Source organism: Chrysoperla carnea, chromosome 1, assembly GCF_905475395.1.
Source record: "Chrysoperla carnea chromosome 1, inChrCarn1.1, whole genome shotgun sequence".
In the NCBI taxonomy this organism is placed as follows: domain Eukaryota; kingdom Metazoa; phylum Arthropoda; class Insecta; order Neuroptera; family Chrysopidae; genus Chrysoperla; species Chrysoperla carnea.
Window position 1 is genome coordinate 120818072 of NC_058337.1, and position 27198 is coordinate 120845269.

The window sequence follows — 27198 nt, forward strand, 5'->3', positions numbered from 1 at the left end:
GAAAACAGTGATTTCACATAAGTTATTTTTCTGTGCGAACAAAACGTTTCTTTTTAACCCTTTCGTGATGATTTCAAAATTGTTACATAAGACAATTTATTATTCTTTAATGTTGTATATTATTTAATATTCACAAAAAATTTTTGTCACGCTACAAGAAAATAGTTTGTAGAAATATGTTTCGTAATATCTCACTGCGATGTCGCGTCTTTAATTTATTTTCTAAATTTGTTTAATTTGTACTAATTTAGAACTTTCTAACTAAATAAATATAATTTGTAGTATTTATTTTATACTATTTACGAAATTATTCAAAATTTAGCTAAACTTTTATTTCTAAATAATGTGTACTAATATTAGTTTAGTTGGTTCAATTTACAAACTTCTCAGATTTGTCACGCAAAATTTAAAAATGAAGCTATCAACAAAATTTCTTCGATACATAACTGTGGAAACTTTAATATCTTTATATAGCTCTCTACTGCTCTAGCGAATTAGTAAACATTAGGGCAGTCACAATGGAAATGGTTATTTATTAATTCTAGTATCTTTTAAAAATCGACATTTAGGTTACCTAGGAAACTAAAAGTGTTTTAATCGATTCAGGTTGCCATGAATTTTGAGAAAATGCAAAATCTTTTTATAACTGTCAATTTTTATTTTTTATTAAAATTTTATATTTTATTTAAAAAACTTGAGTATTGAAAGTTATCAGAAGTTAAAGAAAACAGAGATAATTTAAAGTAAGTACAATGCAAATATATGTAATGTTATAATAAATATCCTAATCAAACTAAACGTAATGTATTCACATATTGGGTTGACTACTAAATTAGAAATATGTCTTTTATAAACTAACTCTACAATTACTACAAGAAGTAAAAACTAAAAGTAGCTATAAAATTAAATTATTTAAAGAATCAGACAGGTATTTGACTTCTAAAATTAATACCTTCAATTTTCAGAAAAATATCTTGCAAATAAAAAAAGTAAGCGCTTCATTTATAATGTACCAAGGTGCGAAAGCAATATAGTTCCTACCGGGTGCCCCACAATAGCTCTCGATCTTTTTCGATATTTAAGGTATTTTAGAGTCAACATATCACTAGACCTTTCAATATCTTATGGAAATCTTCAATATCTTGTTGTCTTCATCTTTCTTACGAAAGAATCTGTTGATTTTAATTTTCAATAGAAACATCCACTTTGACATAATTCTAATTTAAAAAATTCTAAACGTATGGAGATATTGACTTGAAATTTATTTTTACATTTTATTGTATCTAGGATATTGTGTTCAACTTATTTGACATAGACAATAGTGAAGTATATTTTGATATAAATTTTTCAATCCTCCTTAGAAGTAAAGGTATAGGATTTGAATATATATAATAAATACGTTTGTTTCTAAATTCTAAACTCGAAAATGGTTAGTCTTCTCTGTGTTAATATTAAAATGTAAGGTAAGCGTTATGTATACCATACTATAAACGGGAAGGTGTAGTACCTACCTAGAAGGTGTAGTACGCAATGATGAACTTGTAATAGATAGTCCGAAGAATCAAAATAGGGGATAATCCTGATGTCAAATTGACCATATCATCCATAAAAAAATATCAAACTAGACTTGATAATATGACAAAATTTGAAGGTGAAATTAAAATTGATTAAAAAACGGAGAAGTTATAAGCAATCAAAGATTGCATTCAAAGGTTGCCCATTTCCTTTTAGAAAAACAGATTTATATGTCACTAGCCGGTATCTTCCACTTTCCTTAATTAAGAATTTTAAACTTTCATATCTTGCATACTAGTAAAGATTTTTTAAAACCAACTTCATTTTTTTGAAGTGATAAAAAATTTAGTCCGATCTCCTATTGTTTACTTATTTTTTGTTAATTCGAAAAAAAACCACATTGACAATCAGTCATTAGCCTATTTGAGTTCTCATAAAATACTCTCATTTCAATATACAGTATGTTCGATTTACATCTAGGTATATAAATATCACGAGTATGACAGAATACATTCGTTAAGCAATGCATCTAAGTAAGAGGTATTATAGGTGCTATATGAAATTGCAAAAGTGGCTTGTATCGTGGCTTATCTGTTGTACTACTATCTCAACGCATATCGAAGCTTCAACACATGTATATAATTCCTCTCACTTAGATGCATTGCTTAACGCATGTATTGTGTCATACTCGTGATTTGTATATGCCTAGATGTAACTCGAACATTCTGTATAAATGATGTCCAGTAAACAAAAAAATCTACCGGCAAACTACAGAAGGTACATTGGACTCAAGCTACTACAATTTACCCTACAATACAATATATGTTGAAAGCTTTTTGAATAATTTAAGAAAAACCTCTTGTATCAACCACACCAGTTTGTGTTGAGCTTTAAGCTTGTGAGATTTATATAAGTAACGATACGACATATACATTTCTTATTCTTATTTAAATAAATAAAGATTTATAGCATATTATTTTGTTTTCTTCATATCGTTAAACATAAATTAATAAATTTATTTATATAATAATGTTTATATAAAATACTCTTGAGAGAAAAACTCTAGGAAAAAACCTTTAATGTTTGTATTTCACCTGTACGTGAGATACGTCAGGAACTAAATTGGAGCTTTTACATAGCTGTTTCTTCAGCATTGAAAAATATTGATATAGTGAGATTTTCCAAAAATAATTATGTGATAATTCGAAGACTTTTTGAGCTATAATGCGTAGTTTTGGCCACAAAAAAAAAACAGATTTTATACGGAAATTTGTATATAGTTGTAAATAGCTCAACGGTGAAGAACTTTATGCAATTAAATACGAAGTGAATTTAAGGCTGTTCTATAAACATTTTTTTTGGCGTGGAATCATTTTTTGATTGGTATGAAACTTTATAATTTTTAAAAGAATTCTCTGAGAAATATTCTTTCTTTTTAAAAAAGTTTATAAAGAAAGCCGGGTTTCTAGGTAAGAATGGTTAAAGTTACAAATGAATTTCAAGCACTGCGATTATAATCTTTACTTTATCGACTTGAAATTTTGATATGTTATAGGCACTCATATTTTACCTGCCCTGGTTACTTTTTAGAAAATCTTGTTAAATTTCCAAATTTTCACTGTTTACATCCAGGTTCTTTTTCTTAATCCACTGTGCCTGAATGTGAACAGTAAAAATTGGGAATTTTAACAGGATTTTCGAAAACTGAAAGAACACAGGGCAGGTACAATATGAATACCTATACCATACACAAATTTCAAATCAATAGATTAAAGTGTACACTTAACCATTCTTATCTGGAAAACTGCTTTTCTTTTATATTTCATAGGATTCTTAAATAAATTATAAAGATTCACATCAATCAAAAATGTGTAAAGAACAGCCTTAAGAAATACAAAATACGGGCTGACGGGTTTCCTTGAAAAATTAGTTTTTTTTGAGCAATTGTTTCAAACAAATTTTTTTCTATCTCAATCAATATTCAATTTCCTTTAACTTTTGGTAAAATATATGTCGACTCTCATTTTAGTTAAAATTGAGTGGTTTTTTAGAGCACAGCTTGGCTTTTTGGATGGCTTTTATAAAGAAAATAGCCAGTAGTATTATATATTTCTGAATCTTCATTATTTGTAGTTCGATCGTCTAATATTTCAAAATTTTGTTTGTGTTTTTCTTTCAGAATTCGATATGTTATGCATGGCGACAATTCATAGTATATACATTAATGCATAAATTCAGTGTGAATATACCTTTATACAAGTACAAATTTTTTACTAGATATAAAAAGTGTAATTAATACCTTTTAAACATTAATTAAAGTTTCATGATATGAAAGATTTAAGTATATCTAACAGCTAACGTTTGTGTGGTTTATTTTAGGTACTTTTTTTTAATATTTATTTTGTTAACTATAATTTACCACAAAATAAAATAATATTATATGTAACATGTCTAATGTTTAACTAAAAATAATTATCTTAGAAGTAATTTAGATAAATTATTTATTTGTGTGTAAAAAAAAAAATTGTATGTATTATTCAAATCACCTGCAGCGATTTTTTGTATTTAATATGTTATATTATATGAACTCAATTGAAAAAAAAAATCATTTCATTTAATAATTTAAATAGTAAAAGAAATAAATGCATTCGTCAGATATCTTGGATATGATAACTTTCTTGAGGTAAGTATGGAAATGCAAACTTGTGCAGTTCTATTTCCGATTTGTATGATTCTAAATCGTAATTTATGCAGTTCAAAAAATTCCTTGATATAAAATGATGAACTCTGTAACTATAATAGGGAATATTCATGTATTTTTTTTATATATTTAATTCATTGTTTTCACCGTTATAAAACAGTAAAAAATATAAATACTGCTTAAAAATGCTGTATTTAGGTGTAAAAAACAAAAAATATTACTCGATTTTTCTTTGCGTTTTTACGGTTCCATCGTGCGTCTACAAGATGCGTAGATATGCAGAGGTTTAAAATGCCGTAGGATGCTTCGTTAGCGTTTGCGCACGGCTTATATTATTGCGCGACGAAAATTTTTACAAAAACATATCATTAAAAGCAACAATTTGAGAATCAAACGAATTTCCTGCTATTCATACAAACCGAGAAATCAATAGGCGAAAAACACGATATTATTGGCAATAAAACCGTGTTTTCTCGAAAAGTTTCCATCGGATTTAACTTTAGCAAGTCTCATTTTTTTCGTTTTTTATAGCTCTTGAACGTCCTATTTTTTTGTTTTTTAAAAATTCATTTTCCCGATTTTTATTTGCAAAAAACCAGTGTTTCGTAACTTTTCGATGGTTTTTAAACAACTTCCTTCACTCCGATTTTTTCCGAAATAGTAGTTTTCTTAAAAACTACTATTTTTATCATTATTATCCCGTTGAAAAACCGGGTGGGATAATTATTTTAAAATCTGAGGTATTTTCCTACGTATTTATTGCACTATAGTTCAAGAAATAATATCTAAATTAATATATGCATGATATTTAAACATTTACACAACTTGTAATACAAAACTTGTTCTATTAAAATATTAGTCTTGTATCGAATAAAAATTTTCTATTGAGAATTTAATTTTATGTCAGCTACCAACATTACAAGTACATCAAAGAGTCTTCCAAAGTCGACGTGATCTTGAATTATTTCTTTTTTTATTCTTCTGGCATTTATCCGGCTAAGCACCGCTACCTAAAGCTTCTGCAAGGCAACAAAATTCATTTACCCTGATAAATGTACCGCGTTGTTAACGACTGACTACGCTACGCCGAAAAACTCAATTTCTTAGCGATTTTAAATAGTTACCGTTTATTTTTAAAGAATGTTTATTTATCTGTTAAAATTTATTTCACAAAGACTAAATTAAAAAAATGTGCATAAAAAAAAAAAAGTTATCTGATTGCAGCACTCATAATATAAATTAAAAAATCAAAATCAAATGTTTGATTTATTAATCACAGGAATTAAAATTAAAATTAAAAAAAAAAATGATTGATATATAATTTCATTTCATCATAATAAATATTTATCATTACTTCAATTAAAATCAGTTAGCCAAAAACATTTTTCTTTATACATTTCAAAAAAATATGGCCAAAATATTATAAATATTTTAAATTATAATTTACTTTCATTTTTTTTTTTTGCTGATATTGAAGGTCTAAACTGTCTAAAGGTCTTATGTACTTTAAAATGATTTAGTGAATTTCTTTTTTATCGTAGGGATAGACCTCAAATGTGGAAAACAAATTCGTTCGCATTTAGGAATATTTGACGGCAAGTCATCAAGAGTCATCAATTATAACCTTATCAAAAACTTGACAAAATTCGAACGTTTACAGAGGCTCTACACTCTTATTACTTATGATAAGTAAATTTTTCGATTCATTGGGAAACTAATTTTTTGCTCTTTGTGTTGAAGTCGCTGGCTATTTTTACCGAGATTTTCAAGTCGAATACCGACAATATTCCAATTACTCATATGTGTATGGGGTACCAGCACAGTCAAGCGACTTGTAATATCCCCAAAGAAAAGAATCCACAAGTATGAGATCCCACAAATGGTTCGATTTTTCACAGTTTTGAAACGTTAGTCTTCCGACTGGTGGATAAGCAAAATTTTTTGAGCATAAGCTATCCGTTGTTAAATTGACTCCTTCAAGAACAACATACTTTACGCTTCATTTAACCTAGAGACGGGGCAAACCCCAAATTAATTTCTATTTAAGGTTTGTTTAAGATAAATCGCTTCATGGCTATTTGTATTGAAAACAAAAGTCATTAAACTGTACAAATCTATGTTAATAACTTTTAAGTACTTTGTGTCTGGTAAATTTTCAAGAATATTTAAAAAAAAAGATCATATGACCATGAAACTAGAATTTCAGGTCAATGTCTTGGAACCAGGCGAATGTTTTTGGAACCAGAATATTTTTTCTAAAAGTATTTTCTTTCTATTAAATAAAATTTTTTATCATGATCAACTTTCTAATTTAAAGTGTTATTCTATCTTTTACCTTTTAGGATCTAAATTGAATGTCAAAAAAACCCGGAGGACTTGGCTCAATTTGATATCAAAACAAGATGTCCTCCACCAACTTTTGTTAAGTTATAAGTTAGTAGTTCTTTTCTCCATAAATGGTTTAATCTTTATTCCTCCAAGCAAACTTAGATCGTAAATTTTAAAAAGAAAAAAGATACTTTTTTTATGGTTAAATACTGGTCTAGTAATTTTCATAACAATGTAAAAAAAGAACATCACCTGATGGCTGACTTTCCTATTATTGTATTTACTTGCAACATATTGTATTATTTTATTTATGCAACTGACAGTACATTAGAAAATACATTATATAAGTTGTCAGTGTTTGCATATTATGTGACATGAAGATTTTCAACAACAACGTTACCTTACAAAACAATTTATGTATGATTGCGGATAAAAGTGATGTACATAATACAAAACAGTCATTTTTCTGTTAAATCCAGATTAGATTTTCAAAAATGTATTATTATATGTTTACAAAAATAAATTCTTGTTGAAAAATAAAAATCTATATAATGATGTTGGCACAAATTGAAATGAAAAATTATGAACGATGTATATAACTTTTTTCCATACTATAGTCCGATCAGGCTAGAGGAAATATATAGTATTGATATAATTTATACTGTATTGATAAATGGTAAGTAATTAAGCGGTCTAAATTTGAGCTACTGAAAAAGCAGCCCACATCTTGATTATTAATAACAATTTTTATCGCCAGTATCGGGATTTATGTTAGTTAAATTTGAATATTTTTATTGGCCTTAAAAAATGGTAAGTACAAGTATTGCCATCTGGTAGTCGAAATTGTAACTACTGAATTCGGGTATACTTCTGATTTTAATTAGTAAGAATTATTATCACCAGTTGGTGAGTTGCAATAATAAAAGTTATCAATAATAAAAATTTTCATATGCGCAGAAAAAAAAGAAGATTTATTTCGCATAAATCAATGATTTCCCTCCTTTTTCACAATATGTTGCAATTTACTCGAAAAGTATACATTTAAAAAAAAATAGGTCAGCCCAAAGTTATGGAGCGTAAAGTTTTCCAATCGCTTGTATATTTAAAATTTTCTTATCTTTCGTATTTTGTGAAAATTCTACATCAATGTACATATGGTTTTTAAATTTTTCTTAATAACTTTGAACAAATTTATGGAAAAAATACTTCGAATAAAAGTTGTTACAAAATAATAAAAAACACGGAAAATAGTGCATTGATGTGGACTTTTCAGAAAATATGAAATATAAAAAAAAGTCTTTATATACAAATCGATCGAACATTTTTCGCCCAATAACTTTTGACTGAATTTTTTTTCCCCTAAAATGCATAGTTTTCGAATAAAATGCAAAATACTGAGGTAAAATAAGGAAAATGGTTGATTTTTCAGAAATCGTACTTTTTGTTTACTCATATGAAAATTTTACTCTACATAAGCTAAAATATAAGCTAAAAACTGACAAATGTGTGACATTGCTGTACATAAAACTTCAATGCCTAAATCATATGAAATTTCACCTTAATTGATTGGACTATACTAGTACATCAACATGAATAATGGAACAACAAATAACAAAAATTGCAGCAGCATTTTGAGCTCAAATTAAACGAAATAAATTCATGAGAAATATTGCAACCGCATTGTTATTTATTTTGGTATCCGGTGAAAGGTGAAAGTCAGTTGAAAGCAAAAAATCTGTAAGAGTGCAATAACTAACTGTGTGCAATAAATCACAAGTTTTATTTAACCCGTCGGCACTAGCGTGAACCGTTCAGTAATTTTTAGTTCCGTAATGAGAGATTTGAACACGCGTTTTGCACATGCGTTAAATATTTCCCGCGTTTAATATTCTTTGACCGTAACCTCAACATAATTTTATAGATATTTATTTTTTAATGCACTAACTTATGAAAAATAGTTTGATTACGTGATTATTAAATGAGATTTTAGAGTGAAAATATTAGAGCAGAGAAATAATATTACGGGTACGACTTATATTAAGCTAGCGAATGTACACCGTTTCTCTCGTGGTGAGAGAAATTTTCACAATTTCTGAAGAATTTGAAAAATACATACATTTTCAATAATAATAATTCATAATTCCAAAATTGATAAAATTACATGAAGATGATAAAGTTTCAACCATATACCATTTGAAAATAAGAGTTATGATTTAAATCGAGCGCGAGCAAAGTGCTCATAACGCGAGTGCTGACAGGTTAAAATGGAGGTATTTTTAAATTCAGTAAATGTCAAATAAAAATTATTGAAAAATAAGAATTAAATAAACTGGTTGCATTATAGAAATTGTGAAAAAAACAAGAGGAAATTGCCTAAAAAATATTTTTTAAATGTTAAGTAATAAAATAACTTATTTTTTGTTAGAAAATAGCGTTTAATTTACAATGTAGACCAAATATACTTACCATGAAAGAAGTGTGACTCCTGAAATAAAACTCATGCACAATGCGAATAAGCATCGGTAGTCTAATCTTACTGGAATCATAAACAGAAAACTGAAATCATCTGGCTTAAACAGAAAAATTGGTATCTCTTTACAGTAAAACTCTCAAAATTAAATCTACAAGTTCTTAAAACAGGCAATGAATAAATCTAGAAAAAAAATGATTTGTTAAAAACGAATTTATTAAAATATGAATAATTAAAATAAATGAAAAATATGTGTTAGTTAAGTAATTGACAGATAATTATTAAGTGTAATTAAATAAATATATTAATCATTTTTATAATATTATTATTTAAAACCAAGAAGAAATCCCGTTGAATAATTAATTAACTGTATCATTTTTTATCATTTTTTATATAACACTTTTAAAAATATGTTGTGAAAATAATAGGTTTTAACTTCGTTTCGGGTAAATAACGAAAATCGATATTTAGAAACATGAGAGAAAATATTCTTCTCAATATATTGGAGAAGCAACGTGGATTTTTGCCTCAGAATTTTTTGCCTTAATTTCATGAAATTTTGATCTCTTTTAAATCCTATGCTATGACCTCTATGTTCTTCTAATTCTTTTTGGTGAGTGTAATAACTTTTAAAAAGTCGTATAAAAGTTCGCGAAAAAAAATTGTAAGCGAATTTTTTCTACATAAATTGCATTTGTTATGAAAATTCTTTTTTAAATGAGCACTCACCCTACCTCGGGTTCCATTAAACAGAAAATCGTACTCCGACACCGCCTGCCCTCCTAAAAAGACTGCGTGAGTGGTAAGTCCTTAAAAAAAGTCTTAGCAAGTTTTTTCTAACCATACTCCGGCACCATCTGCCGTTCTAAAGGGTTTGCGAGAGCAGTATTGCCTCTAAACAATGCGTATTATAATCTCCTTGAACTCGATTATTATAATCTCCTTGATATAAATTCCAATCCTTCTTCTTGAGCTGTTGGAAGATATTTATATGTATAAAGAAAACCATAAAATAGTTAATTTCTGGTTTTGGACACTATTTTCACTTTTCAACACCTTCGCGTGCCCTACTCTCTAAAAACGAAATAGTGAAAAGTATATCAAATCACTTTTTTGTAGTGATTATTCACTATTTAAATCTTAAGAGAGTGAGAAACCCATGCTCAGAATTTTGAAACTCCTTGTATAAGAAATCTACGACCATAAGAATCGGTCTCACGGCTAGTGGCTCTTAAACCACAGATTTTATATTATTTTGACGTATTAAAAGACATCGAATATCACACATCGTTTAAACAACGGAATTATATAAGTGATGAAAAAAACTTGCTAGAGAGTTAACAGCAGCAAAAAATATTTATAATATTTTTACTTTAACATTGCATTGCATTTAATAACATCTAGTGAACATTTATAAAATTAATTGCAATATTGGAATGCATTTAAGTGATATAATAAGTAATGACTATGTATGTTTGTTCATACTTAACTCTTAAGTCAAGTTCTGCGTAGAAATTATGCTCAAGAAAGATTTTTTGTCTTAAAATAATTGATATTTTTTATTATGTGGAGACCATTAATCATTTTCCAACTAAATATCAAATTAGCACATTTTTATCAAAGTAGCACAAAGAAGTAGCACAAAAGAGTATTGTCTCTACATTCTCGTGATTATTTCAGAAGGCTACCGCAGTAGCTTTTGTCCATTTCGATGCCAACCAATGAGATACTTCCGAAGTTAGACCAGGATGTGGTGGCGAGTGCTTTACTTTGGCTAAATTGTGCGAATATACTCGGCGAAGATTCTCTGCGAGAGTATGAATAAGTAGCTACTAATTTAAATCAACGAATAATAAATAGATAATCATTTTATTTGACATCTAACAAAACTGACAATTTTCTTATTGACAGTTTTGTATAAAATGAAGTGGCCGTTAACCGACCTCCTGTTAGACATCAAAAGAATGTCACACAAAATGCTTTTTCCATATATTATTCGACGGTCTTCCTGCACGATGACAAAAAACGGATTTCCTTCAATTTGAAAACACTACTAAGAGATTTCGTATGTAAGAAATTGTCCAGAAGGACGTAAAAACTGGTATACAAAGTCAAATAAGAGCTGATCAAATTTACCTGAACATATTTACAAAATTTCTTTATTTAGTGAACTCTGGAGGATTTATGTTGATAATCGGGAGTTGGAGGAAGGTGGATGAATTCTAGAATCTCAGAAAGGTTGGCCGTCTTACTACGCAAACTTGAAGTCTATGATTGTTTATATAAACTTCAGAATATATTTCTTGACCATTTCTAAATCTAAAAAACATATTCCAAAACTTAATGGTTAAGGAGCCACGGAAAATACTTCATTATATTTTTCAACGAGTTTTAGCCACCGATTGAAAAATCCATTTCGGCTTAAAACTGGGTTTTCTTTCACGAAAAACTGAGTTCGCATATTAAAGTTAGCTACAAGATTTAAAATTATGAATGTTTGTTTTTTGTTATCCTTAGACGATTTTTAAATAACGGATAAAGAATCTGAAACCGATCTGCGTAGCAAAATAATTCACTAATTATGTTTGTAGTGAAATTGGAAAATTTTGGAGTAGCGTGAAAGAAAACATAGCATTTTCATGAATTTTCCCAGAGAAAAGTGTTTCGGACTCACTATAACTTTGATTAATATGATCTGGGGACTGTATTAAAAATCCCCACTTAATAAACCTCTCTGAATATTTTTGAAACACCCTGTAAACATAGGTGCATTTAATTGTCTTTGCACAAAGCCGCTTTGGCTGGTTAACTCTATTATTGGTATGCCAATACAAAAATAAAAAAATTGTTCTATTTGTAAAAAAATAAAATAAAGTCATTATTAAATTATTTCTTTTAAAAAATACCGATTTGACACTATTTATACCATATACAGAATGATTCAAAAGTTAACAAAAAACAAAGAAACAATATGATTTTAATTTACATAAATTATAAAATTATTTAGGTTAAATAATAAAATATGATCTTCCTATCTTACTATATGAATATGTTCTTCATGGTATCCTAGTTCTTACACTCTTTACACCAAGTGTATGTAGTAGAGGATGGTCTTTTAACATTGTAATAGCACTTAACTTTTATACTTACACTCAGTGTACTACACTCAGCAAAAAAGAACAAATTCTATGAATTGAATATCACACGTAATAGTCATATACACCTTAATAAGATAGACAGTATAGTCTGAATCATATCATAAACAGATTCCATTCCACAAATACATACAGGGTGTCTAACTACTAAAGTTGGCTACGCATGGAAAACTTATTATAAGGTTTGTGGAAAGAAGTTATTTTTTACTAGATTGATATCCGCCCACTTGACTGGACTTAAAAGTAAAAATCACTGCTTTATAGCCTCTACCATCTCTTGATATACACAGTTTTCAATTTTGTTAAAGGTAAAATAGTCATAATTCATTGAGTATATCAGAATAGTTTGCCATGATCAGAATAGTTGGCCATGATTTGTTTGACATTTACTATTTTAAATTTTTACAGAATTCTTTAATTTATGGTTCAAAATGATGATCATAGAGCTGATCCATCTATAATCCTCATTTTGAACTATAAATTAACGATTTCTGTAAAAATTAAAAAAAAAAAATGTCAAATTAAATTTTATTTTTTTAATTTTTTTAAAAATATATCTTTATAAATTATAGTTCATGTGTTATTCTGATATTTCAGCTATATTGCTGTACAATTTCATCGAAAACCATTTGCTAGTTTTTACGTGAAAGCGTAACAAACAAACAAACAAACATGCTTACTTTCACATTTATAATATATAGGGATAATTAATGCAGAACATTTATTTTTCATACATTACGTTCCAATTATTATTGGTGACATAAGTAAAAACCGTTATCTTCAGTTCGTTTTGGCTTCAACGTATCCACCTTCACGTTCCATACATGTAATTGTTCTTTTACAAGATTCTTGAAATAAAATCACTTCTATATATCTCGGGAGTGATTTCGTGAAACGTTTCCCTTATTTTCTGTTCTAAATGGTCTATATTTCTAAACGACGATTAACATTCCTATCGAACTTATTCAATTTTTGAACACCCTGTACGTTCGATGTTGAAAGTGAATAGCTGAGTGTTAATATTTTTGAAAGCAGAGATTTTTATATTGACTAACTTTTTTTCGTAAACCTTATAATAACTAAGTTTTCCGTATGTAGCCAATTTAAGTAAACACTCTGTATAAGTCCTGACAAGGATAAGTATATTTATATACAATATATACCCGATAGAGAACGTTGTACACTGAATTCCGGTTGTTGGATGAGATATTTTAGTTTTTTTTATTATTAAACAAGTTAAATAAAACACTATAAGATAAGAAATCATTTAAGTCAATAACTCATGTTACTTAAATTGTAATATGTGTGTATTACTAAAGGTGTATTTTATAATATTGACTTAAAGTTAAAGTATAAATGATTTATTTTGTTTGTATATGTATTGACTATACCTACCACACCAAAATCATAACATTTGCACTTAGAAAGTGATTTTAAATAGCAATATAACGGTTCATTTACACTGCTATTATACCGTCACCAAATTAGAAACGAGTAACATATACTATCTATAAGAGTATTTACAATTAGCTAGTTCATTCAGATGATGACTACATGATAGTCGAAATACGTATTATTATAATACATAATATATCTAGAAAATTGGGGAAAAAATTGAAAATTAATAACAGATTCATTTTTGGATCTATGTTTTCAATCGCACGATTTTTGTTTGTTGGTTCAGAATTAAAACCAAAAAAACTTCAACAGAGCAAAAATCAACCTAGGAAAAATGCAAAAATCTTTTTATAAGTGTCAATTAATATTTTTGTCAAAATTTTATATTTCAGAGATAATTTAAAGTATGTACATGCAATTTGTATGTTATGTCCTTATAAATATTCAAATGTAATGTACTCACATATTAGGTTGACTACTAAATCAGAAAATATGTCTTTTTTAAACTAAAACTACAAGTATTTCATACAATAAGAACTAAAAGTACCTAGCTTTAAAATTAAATTTTTTAAAGAATCAAATGTATATTTGATTTCTAAAATTAGTACCTTAAATCTTTAGAAAAATATCTTGTAAATAAAAAAAGTGAGCGCTGCTTTTCTAATTTACCAAAGTACGAAGGGAATATAGTTCCTACCGGGTGTCCCACGACATTTTTAATTCAGTTTTGTATCTGTGTATCTGTATTTCTGTCTGTGGCATCGCTACTCCAAAACGGCTGAACCAATTTTCTTTTTTTAAAGTTGTTTGAAAGGTAATGTTCTTTGCTATGTTAAAAGGGCGACTTTAGGGTTCCCTACACGAAAAACATTCTTGAAAAGACGCGATGATTGCCAAATGACTCAGTGGATCATTCGTTTAGGAGCCACGATGCAAATGAATCGACCAGAACCCATTTTATATCGGTGGGTTCTTTAAATTAATTTAATGTTATTTTTTCCTTTGAAACGTTATTGGAAATACTGAAAATCCAGGAAGTGTGTGTATTTCATTATACAGGATGATTTTTAAATAAAATGTATGTTTCGGGAGGTTATTTCGGCTATACATTGGCGAATATTAGCTTTTATGTACTCCAACGTTGCAGGCTGGTTTATATAGACGTGACTCTTTAGAAAACCCTACAAAAATAAATCCAATCTTAACCTATGTAGAGCAAGTGAACAATTTGAGTTTCAACCGTTATTAAGCTTTAGTTTAGTAAGTATTCACAGCATTCGAATTTACAAAGCTGTAAATATAGGAAACTATACCTGGATCAACCTTTACATATGAAACAGGCATTATAATTTAGTAAACTATATTAAAAATACCTTCAATATATATTTCTTATATAATAATTATCTATTTATTAGACTTGATTCTAAAAAAATAGTAAATAAAATAAAATACACCTCTTTTAAGTTGTGTTGGTTGACTGTCTTTGTTTTTTGAAAAAATTATAACAATTTTATATTTAGTAGGGCTGGGGTAATCCTAGTATATCTTTGTAATTCTTTTGCGAATCACATAAAACTATTTCAGTCACTTTTAAAACTTTTTATTTTATTGTCTTCACGTAACGCGGCGCGAATTCATCTCAATAATATTCTTGTGTGTACACGAAGACCACTGTTTACATCTTTACATGTGTTTGATTTGTTTTTATTTAATTGATTAATCATCAATTGATTTTGATTAACTAATTAATCTTATGTTTACTGCTAGTGTTGTTGATGTTTTGTTGCTATTAATAAAATAATGACTGTGTTTTAGTTTTAAATATAGGTGCATGGTTTTCTATTATTTATAAATTTTAATTATTTATTTAAAAAATTTAATTAATTTTTTAATTGTGTGTGTATATGTGTGTATTATAATTATTGTGTTAATTAATTTATTAATTGAAAATTAAATAAATAAAAATTAGTGAACAATGTTTAATACAAAATTTAAATATTTAATAAAGACTGATCAATCGAGTATGTCATGTCCAAATTTAACAATTAGTGGTCGTGGACAACCAGATATTATAATTATTGATACGGATGGAATATTATTACGTGATCATTTTAATACAACAAATGGTATGTGCATGAAAATTCTTTATTTGCCTAAAATCTTTGCTTAAATATTTACGGGAATATATCCTAGAATGGTCCACCTAAGAAAAAAATGTAATTTTATCCCCTCCGGGTAGAAAGAAAATGTCACCTTTCGTCCCGATGCGCTAAAGAAAGTTGCCACTTTCCGCCTCGTTCGAGAAGAAAAATAGTGTACACACCACGGGAGTAATAAAACCCAGCGCGGAAAAAAAAAGTCTGTGATCTCATGTTCTTTGTGGCCCGAGGCGAAGGCGGTCATTCTTCTCTTTTTTTTCCTAGATACTAAGTATTATACTATAATAAGATTATAACCAAACTATCCCAGATGTATATAACGCCGAAATATTTTGGTTGCTTTATTCAAATGTTACAATATTGGCATTCCAATTTCTTTTGATTTGTTCAAATTTTTAGACGTATTTAATATTCCTCTAAAGGGATCGTTTTACCGACCTTTTGAATAGTAGACAAATGAACCCATAGTGTTTTTACCAAACAGATCAAATAAAATATTAATCGTTATTTTACATTGCATCAACGATGAGTATGGATTGAAAAATCACTGATAAATTTATCAAAATCAAGACATTCAAGGGATCATTTTTTGCACACAAAAAGGGATTATTTTAACCTATATAAAGGGTATCATTTGACCCGTAACGACAAAGTTGAACATCGTCACAGAAACTGACGTTATAATTTAGTATACGCTTATAAAAATGTGTTATAATATTATTTAAGCTCAACAGAAGCCAAAAGTAAAACAACCAGTCGACGAAAACTAACACAAAACAAGTAAAAACACACAATTGACGGAGTTAATTGTTGAAATACCATGTATAGACAGTGTTGATTACAGAATCGTTTGTTTTTTACGTCATGTAAGTAAAGAGAGATAGCCACTCTTAGATAACCACACAGGTAAGGGTGAACTCTAGCCTTTCAAGTGGTTAGAGGTAAACCTGTCAAGGGTAAACAGTGACAACATTTTTTACATTTAAACTTTTCTTCTATCTCTAACGGTTTACAAGATAGGTCCTACGGACTCAAGATCCAGTTGCTTATTTAAAAACCAACCTATGTTGCATATTTAAGAACTCGACATTTTTTACGTCCTGAGCACGCTATAAAAATTTGATCTTGATATCTTATTTCGTTTTCGAGTTATCGTGTTGTCAGACAGACGGGCGGACAGACAACTTAAATGAACTAATTAGGTGATTTAATAAACACCCATAACAATATTTTAGCATCAATATTTTTAAGCGTTACAAACTTGTGACTAAACTTAGTATACCTAGATACATTTCATATATACAAATGGTATAAAAAAGGCAAAAGAACTCCAAAATAAATTCTGTAATCATAATTTGTTTGTAAATATAGTGACCTGATAAATTTAATAACATAAGTTTATGATCATGTAAACGTAATATTCCAGGGGTAACTTGAGTACAATAGAGATTAAGTAAATGAACATATATAATAAATTTTGCTTCTACACCATTTTTTTCTTGGTATAACTTCAGAAAGCCTTTGATATGACCAATAAAAACCATATAAATGTCAATATAAAATATATATGAAACAAGACAACCAAATTTTTTAATTTCATCATAAAAAATGAAAAAACAAGTCTACCTATATAAAAAAAAACTAACGACAAACATATAAGGGCATTAAATAAAGCTCTTAAAATTACGGAAAAAAAAATTCAATAAAAATATTTTTTGCTTTATGAAATGGACAAAAAACACCTACATAACCGCCATATGTATAACCTTTATGAAAAACCTCAAAAAGTATTGATATCTAATTGAGTTTTATTGAAAACTGAGGGAGAAAAGATATTATTTTGGTCTAAAAAAAATTTTATTTAAAAAAAAGTAGAAAAGAATCTTTTCTTCACCTAAACGTTTTGGTTCCTATCTGTGTACCTAAGTATCCTATTTTCATAGTTAAGTAAATCCGAATTTTCAAGCTTTGTTTTTGATGCGGATCGAATTTTGCTCTAACACGGCTCATTTTATTCGTAGTTAAATTTAGAAAAAACCTTTAGTTTATGACCATTCACCGCATTTTTTTACTTTACCACTTTTTACCTTTCATGGAATCCTGTTTTGCGCATATTAAGTATGTCAACGTTGTCACCTTTTTTATGTTTTTCGTGGAAATCGGAAAAATAGACAAATTGGAGTACTGTTGTAATTACGAGTTGGTTGGGATGAGTTTGTCGACTATAGAGGAGTTAGTTGGGTTCTGCAGTTTTTAACCCCTGCCTTCAAAAATGGGACACTATTACAGATATCAAAAATATCCAACCATTTCGAAATCAATTTTTTCGTGATGTTGCTAGCTTTTTATTCTTAAATTACAGTTAATAATAAGTGGAATCATTTGAATTTTACTCTTTTCTAGAAAGTAATTTTAAAATCGATTACTTTTATTACATTTATAAAGTGCAATCACCCGACTTTATTATAGTTGCATATGGATTTATGATTTGATATCAATTGTTTTGAAATTACTTTCGTGCATATAATGACAAAAGTTTTTGTGGAATTTACAGTGAAACTTTATCAAATCTAAGAAGAAAACGACTAAAACACAACTAAAATTTACAAAATTTATAACACCTCCGAGATATTTTTTGAAATATATCTGGGAAGACTCTCCATTAAATTACGTTTTTCCTTAGAGCCTTTGAACCGATTTTGATTACCGTGTATCTTTTGGTTGTCCCGGGTACGGAACCCTAAACTCGCACTTGAAACATAGCTAAAACACTCCTTATTAAATTACCTTTCAAACGAAACATAACCGGTCCCAATCGGTTCATCCGTTTAGATCCTACGATGCTACAGGCAGAAACACTAAGAGAGAGACAGACACACATAGCGATTAAACTTATAACACCCCTTTTTTGGTTTGGGGGCTAAAAATAATTCTTATCGGGCCAGTAATGACTTGCACTTGTGTGAACTGGGCATTAACCAAAGAATATCTAGAAAAAATTAGAAAATTTGAACTCAATGTGATTATTATACAGGAATCCCCAGAGTTGGGCAAAGGTGCCATTCTTCGTTCAGAATTGGGAAACCCATCTCTATGGCGATACCCACGTATGACGTCAATTGTCGGTATCTTCCTCTTTGTATAATTAGAAATTTTAAACGTTAATATCTTGCATACTAGTAAAGATTTTTTACAAACAACTTCACTTTTCTGTACGTCCAGTGAGAATTCTTCACCTAAAATGATAAAAAAAATTGAGTCCGATTCCTTATTGAGTTGCTACTCGGAAACAATCTTCACCCTGTATTTTACATATTGAATATCATACTTTGAAATATAGAGGTAAAAATTTAATGACCCCTTAATAATTTATAAAATATTAAAAAGTCATAAAATAAAAATGAATTTTATATATGCTCGTTTGGGGTTTGTATCCCAGACATTCCAATAGGTATATATATTTATTTTTTTTTACTTCATTTCATTATTTATTTATATATATATTTATTGATAAAGCCAAGCTTTTAAAAATGTTAAATGCACACGCAATCCAATTACAACTATACTAAAACTATTTTTATTTGCAATACAAAGATTTTAAAATACAAAGAAACTTTTTTATAACTTCGTCTACTGATTAATGAATATCATACTTGTTACTTCCGACATATGATATATATCTTGGTTGGTGGGTATGCAGTGTTAAATTATTATGAATTTACACGCAAACTGATAACAAGAAAAGGTAAGTTAGGTCAATAAATTGCATTTTATAACATAAAAATATTTTATTATTGTAAAGGTATGTTTATAATGAATATTGGGTGTTTTAAAATTCTTTTTACCATCAAAAATCATTCATTGAACCCCCGACTAACAGAGAGGGGTGTTAAAAGTTTATCGTGTTTGTGCATCTTTGTGTCTGCCTGTAGCACCGTAGCTCCTAAACGGACGAACCGAATTTGATTTTTTTTTTTTTTATTGAAAAGTACTTTGATCGAGAATGTTTTTAGCTATGTTAAAAGTGCGAGTTTAGGGTTTCGTACCAGATAACTACCGAAAAAGAGATAATGATCTTCAACCGGTGGAGTAGACTTTCTTAAAATATAGCTAAGAACATTCTCGATAAAATTAGTTTTCAAACAAACCAAAAATTAACTAAAACGGATAGTTTAGTCTCGCCTGAAAAGAATTGTGACTATGACTGAGACCTAATTGGTTATTCATCTATTTGCCTGTGTTAGAGTAAACTGTGAAATTTTGATTTAGTATTATTGTATTTTAGTTGTGCATTTGTCCTTTTTAGCACAAATACGTATCAATATTGATTAAATTCGATATTTGGCATAGCTCAAAAACCTGATGAAGACTACTCCTGATTTGATTTTAAAAAGCTTAAAAACGCACTAAAAGGTATATGATTTACACATCAGATTATTTTTTTTTTTTTTGAGATTCTTTTTGCTCCGAAAATTTTATTAACTTTTTTTTCTTAATAGGAAATATTTATGCAATTTTTTTCGCATTACAAAACATTATGAAAATACCGTAAAAGAGATTATAAAAAGTGACATAAAAATCGGCCAAGAAAACATCGTGAATATTTTCTCTTATTGATAGAGGATCTATTTTTCGGTCAAACCATTAGTAAAAAAAATTTGTGTTTTGAAATTGACTAACAATTATTTTATCATTTGGTGAATTTCTCGTCGCCGTGACTTAGAATGATGAAACTTGGCTAGTAGGGACCTTTTATTAACTAGATAATTAATGAGAAATATTTTTGAAAATTCTTCCCTAAAGTGTTTTAAATACGGGTTGAAAAACACTCTAAAATTATCAAACACGTATGCTCCATCGTTATTAAAAACATACTCCAGGCTTTTTCAAGATTCAGTAGGGTGAAATATAGTGGTTGGATATGGATTCCTAGGGTGAAATATAGAGGTTATGAAATTGTATACATACAACATGTTTATTTTTAAACCAGATCATTCATTTAAGTATATGTAATATTTTTACAGGATGAAAAACAAATGAGAAAGCAGACCCTTGTTTACAAATTTGCCTGAGATGCTTTCCCGTACAAAGCCGGGAAAAACCGCTAGTAACCATATTAGTATAAGTAGGTTTATATACAAATATGAAATATGGAGAGAAACAGAAAAAATTTTTCTTATTTTTCAATTTTTAATAACTTAAAAACTATAAACCTCAAGGATTCTACTCATTTGGTTTCCATTTTATACCATGCATATATGAAATATACATAGTATATTAAGTTTAGTCCCAAGTTTGTAACGCTTGAAAATAATGATGCTAGGATAAAAATTTTGTCATAGGTGGTCATCAAATCACCTAATTAGTCCATTTTCGGTTGTCCGTGTCTGTGGACACGATAACTCAAAAACGAAAAAAGATATCGAGCTGAAATTTTTACAGCGTACTCAGGACGTAAAAAGTGAGGTCAAGTTCGTAAATGAGCATCATAGGTCAATTGGGTCTTGGGTCCGTAGGACCCATCTTGTAAACCGTTAGAGATAGAACAAAACTTTAAATGTAAAAAATGTTCCTTATCAAAAATTAAACAACTTTTGTTTGAAACATTTTTTCGTAAACGTCACTGTTTACCCGTGAGGGCGCCTATTAGGCGGAAATTTTATAATATGTACCATACTTGATTATCAGTTATGTATGTGTCACATGTTTGTATGTGTTATGTGATAAAGAAATCAACACTGACTATGCATGGTATTTCAACAATTAACTCAGTCAATTGTTTGTTTTCACTTGTTAAATAATTAATTAACGAAGTCTTTCAAATAAATAACATACAACAACATTATATTTAAAGAATCTAATTATAATATATGTTACATGTGTAATCACCTTATAGTTGATTAAAAACAACAAAAAAAACAACCCACCCATATCATTATAATCTTTACTGTTATATATACTTGTGCTTGCTTCATGGTGGAATATCATCAGAATAATATTAAGTTGCGATATATGGAAGATAGTAGTCACTATATAGTGCTTTAATGTGTAAAACTTAGTGTAGGTAAATGTTCTCGAATAACTATCCTTTAAACAGGATGTATCAGAATAACTAAGGTAACTAACTAAGCGTAGGTAATGAGTTAAAAAAAAGAAAATGTACACAAAAGAAACCCAAGACTTGAAAACAGATACTTTTGATAATTTTTCAACTCAAGGAATTTTATTTTTTTTCTATCAACAGTTATTATTCATGTATGGTTAACTAAATTTTGTGTACAAAAAATTTAAATGTCAAAGTCTTTTCATTATTATCCCGCCAGCATTCCTGTTATGAGTATATTTGCGGTTTCAAATCGTATATTTGCGGTTGAAACTTTTTCTATCTTCAGAAATTTTCGGGCCTGTTCGTGTACTTTCGTTAGTTTACGGATATTCGATTCGTGTACGGTATAAATCATTGAAATGTATTTTTCAAAGCAAAGTACAAAATTTTGAATTTTTGAAGCAAAAAAGTACTCTTATGATTTTTTCTCTAGACGCTTAGTTTTCGAAATAAAAATTCTTGAAAAACTTAAAATGCAATTTTCGATTTTCAGAAAAATGTGTTATATTTTCAATCTCTGAGAAAATTCGCTTAGTTAACGCAACTTCTGCGCTAAGAACTTGTTTTTCAGTTCTCTTCCATTAATGAAAAATAACTTGTTTACATTCTTGAGACTTGAAAAGATTTTTCCTGCTGTGGAAAATTATCTCGTTGAGTAATGACATAGAGGAAAGATGAATATACGTTTTACGTCAGAAAAATTTTACAGCAAAAACAACTAAAATCGTAGGAGAGTGTGAAACTGTAAAATTTTTGGACATTTTTCAGTTCAATTTAAAAATTATGAGCTTGTGACATTAGTTGCTACTATCAATTTGAAAGAACTTGAAATTTGCAACCATTGAAGCTCTCAAAGCTTCGTATGTCTAATAGTTTTTAAGATATGATGCTTGAAAAATTTACATGGTTTTAAGAAATGTTAAAATTTTGAATTTTGCTTATGTTGTAACGTAAAAAACAGAAGAAAATCCGAAAATATCAAGCACAACGTTTTTTTTTGCTTGATTTTGCGTAGTTTCACACCCCCTTGAAGGTTCCAAATATCATGCCAAAAAGTCAGCTCTACATCGCGTTTTGCGTTTTTAATGTAGAATTTAACTGGCGTATTTATAATGTAATGCAATGTAAATCACAATTAGAGCTTAAGGATGTATGAGCATGGTAGTGGGGGCACAAATTTAAAAATAGATATTTTCAATTTTGATGATAAATTTATATTATTACTTGACGATATAAGACGAAAAGTAAGTATAAAATTTTTCGATATCTGGCTTAATTTTCAAAATATCGAAAATTGAAAATTTTGTTTAATTATTTAGCTTTTGATATTTCGAAAACCAAGACACATATCGAAAAATTTTATTCTTATTTTTCGTCTACATTCATGAAGTTATAACAAAATTCATCATCAAAGTTGAAAATAAAATAAAAATAATTTCAACCCTTAATCTACCCTGCTCTTACATCCTTTATATGGACGGTTACACTTAGTTTTTTTCTTTTCTAATTCATTGCTAATATGTTTACTTTCTATTAAAAAGTTTTTTTAAAATTTGTTTTTATTCATTCCAAATGAAAATTATCAAAAACTTCCCCAATATGTCGTTTTTTGAGATTCCTCCATAAGAGCCAATGTATTTTATATCGATTTTTAATGACTTTTTTCTTAAAAATTTGCACGGATACCTAAGCTGAAATTTTAACCACATATTCTTTGAGTAAAAGGCTACCTACAAACAAATTTTGAGCCTTTAAATCAAACATTGTTGTCATGCTCATACATCCTTAATAATAATTTGTGACCCCCTGTAAAACGTTGAAGGGTTCATGTATAATAATTCTTATTAAAATTACATACGTACGACTACGTACCTACTATATACTACATATACTGATATAAAGCTCTCTCAAGCTTTACAATCTTCGTCTTGTATACTTAATTTACAACAGGCAGACAAGACAAGACAGGAGGTTCTTGAACGAATGAACTTTATCATATTATTATTATTATTATTATTATTATAAACGAACTAGAACACCGTATACAGTGTTCATATTCTCAGGTTTATTTTAGATAAGTCTTCTCATCTATAAATCTATACCATATCATCTTAAGTTCTACTTCAAACAATAAATTGATCGTCTGTGTTTGATATGTTTGATTAATATATTAATACAGTGAAACTACGTTCAATGAGATTTGGATTAGTGGTAATGTTTGGATTATTGAGATTATTGGTTAGATTGGTTTAATATACAAACAAACTAAAGAATGATCTGATTAAGAGTTATACATTTTTAAACTGGTATAACAACAAAACATTGTAAGATATTAAGGTAGTACGAGGGCTAAAGCAAGTACCTTATTTTGAAATTTGATGATGAATTTTGTTATAACTTCATGAATGTAGACGAAAAATAAGAATAAATTTTTTCGATATTTGCTTTGGTTTTCGAACTATCGAAAGCTAAATAATTAAACAAAATTATCAATTTTCGATATCTTGAAAATTACTCCAGATATCGAAAAATTTTATTCTCATTTTTCGTTTTATATTGTCAAGTTATAACTTAATTCACCATCAAAATTGAAAAAATATATATTTTTTTTAAATTTGTATCTCCACTATCGTACGCATACATCCTTAATTAGTCGGACACTAGGGATTTTTTTGTTTTCAATAATCTATTAAGGTTTTAATTTTAATTTAAATAGTTTTTTTTTTTAATTTCCACCGAGTAGTGTTGGAGAAATCTATGAAAACATAACATCCATCTACCGTTTTTCCATAAGACCAATACTCCCCCTAAAATTTCCAGAATTGATTTAGACTTAGTACAAGTTCATATAAAACAATTAAAGTCTTTAATCCAAAATTGCCTTGTCGGTCGTACATCCTTCGTACATAATATTTACATCCTCAAAAATGGGGAGCTTGATATTATTTTGTGGTAAGGAAGTCTAGATGAAATCCATTTTTTCCAAAAGAAAATATCCTTGTTGTTACCTCAATAATAATAATAATGGGTTTTAACCTCCGTTTCTCTGACATATACGCCTGTAACAGAGGCCACCCACACCATTATTTGTTAATCTTTATTTATTTAATTAAAAACATATTTATCTAAGTTGTTACCTCAAAGAGGCGTTCATTTACATGAAATCATTTTCAAATTAAATCGTTTTGCTTTCATTTCAAGTTAAAAATTTCTAAACCCAAATATATCATCCCATACTACTAACTATGAATTAATTCCTTAGACTGAGCAAACTTTGATATTTTGATTTATTATTATTGATAGATAAATATCTGAAAGATTAAGTTTTTGTTCCTATAACAAACTCATAATATTTGACATATTTTATTGCGATATATTTTATCGCAAAACTTGGACGCACGAACTTTAGAACTAGTGAAGAGTTTTGAAAAAACCAAAATCATTCTGCTTTTGTATATCCAGGATGAACCATTTTAATGTATACACCTAAATATCTCGTTTTGAAACTAACCAATCAAAAAATAAAACAACAATTACAGCATTTGATGGGGGACATCATGTTCTGATATCGAATTGCTTTATTATCCAATTTAGAGCCTCAACGGTAAGAGATAGAATAAGACTTTAAATTTAAAGTTGATCCTCATAAAAGAACTAAAATTTTTCATCCAAACCGGGCGAGCTGGGGTTTATCATTACCCAGTATTCACATTATTCCGAAAAAATATTGTACTTACTAAGAATGGTAAAATTATTTGTGCATATCATAAGTTTTTACCTACTAAACGTTATGAAACCATTAAAGATATTATTAAAAATAGACCATAATCAAAATAGGTTTAAAACGTAAACATTAATTAATTTATAGTTGAACTGAGCGATGAGTTAGTTTCTTAGAGAGAGACAGAGATAGAGAGAGGTAAAGCAAGTAGGATGGGTTTTCTAATTTTAAAACAAAACATTTATGTATATAAATCTAAATCTAAACGACTTTAAATTACAACTCTAACTTTGTGCTACCATATTTAAATGTTTAATGCTTATACGAATATAGTGCTTATTATATAGAATTGAAAACTCACACGCATCCACTAACACATACACAGAAAGGTCTAAGGCCATTCGTAGTATTTGTCCTTTCAGAACGGATATAAATTTGAGAGCTTTTTAAGGTTAAATTTTTTTAAATTGAATGAAAAAAGAAATTAAAATCCGATAATTTGCTTGAACTGTACGAGTTCTTGAAATATTTTAGAAAAATTCGTTTTTCTTAAAACTGAGGTTATGTATCGGGCTAAAGTTTATCATTCGTTTTTATGATCATAAGTTACATTTTTTTCCAGAATTGTCACTGAATTCATTCTTTTTCTCCAAAGCTATTAGATAAAGTTTAAAATATGAGGTAACTGCGGTTTTCTTGAGATTTTGAGATTATTTAGATAGAAGCAGGAATATTAACGAAAACGTCACTAAATAAAATAATGTAAAAACCGCACGTAGAAGGTCGTGCGGATCGTTTCGGAACCTGAAAACTCTTTTCCTGTATTTTTGCAACGAAAGAAACCAATCAAAAGCTGGTCGATTTATCTAACTATGAATCTTCTTCTAAGAAAATTCCGGAACTATAAAATAAATATCGACAAATATTGAATAAATATTGAAATGTGTGTAGATAAGTATTAAATTACGTAAGATAAGAAGTGAATAGTAATAGGTATGAAAGAAAAAATAGTTTGCGACTAAGCCATAGATTGCTGGATTAAACTATAATATCTGGATGACCGAGCTTCGCTCGGTTTTTCGCCAATAGATGTCAGAAAGAGTCATATTTTTCACTTTAGACTACTCAAACGCCTCCTTTTTGTTATGTTATAATTTGCATTGTATATCATTAACTACGTTATACACCAATAGATGTCTGATGAATTTTTCATGAAAAGACGGATAAAACGACATTTCTGATAAATGAAACCTAGCTAGATCGACTTATCGCCCCAAAAAACCCCTACATACTCATTTTCATGAAAATCGTTGGAGCCATTTCCAAGATCGTTGATATATATATATATATATATATATATATATATATATATATATATATATATATATATATATATATATATATATATATATATACAAGAATTGCTCGTTTAAATATATAAGATTCCAAGTGCATATTGCATAAAGAAAATGAATATATATATATATATATATATATATATATATATATATATATACAAGAATTGCTCGTTTAAATATATAAGATTCCAAGTGCATATTGCATAAAGAAAATGAAACACTAAAATAAAAAGCTCTGAAAGAAAACTAAAACAGTCATAACTTTGAAACTTAGAAACATTTATTAT

The 27198-nt window shown here is 28.4% G+C and overlaps 1 protein-coding gene across 4 annotated transcripts in view; it reads left to right on the plus strand.

The window, feature by feature from the left end:
* LOC123306212 (calcium/calmodulin-dependent 3',5'-cyclic nucleotide phosphodiesterase 1-like) overlaps positions 1 to 27198 on the plus strand; it is a 312151-nt gene that overhangs the window by 50625 nt on the left and 234328 nt on the right. For 2 of the 4 annotated variants that reach the window (XM_044888134.1, XM_044888135.1), the window contains exon 1: positions 15588 to 15693. The exons of 1 other annotated variant lie outside the window; for it this stretch is intronic. In XM_044888134.1, the coding sequence (XP_044744069.1) occupies positions 15591 to 15693 (103 nt within the window). In that variant the 5' untranslated portion in view covers positions 15588 to 15590. Of the gene's footprint in view, positions 1 to 15587; positions 15694 to 27198 lie in introns of those variants that run through there. One more of the 4 variants, XM_044888136.1, reaches the window with a different exon arrangement.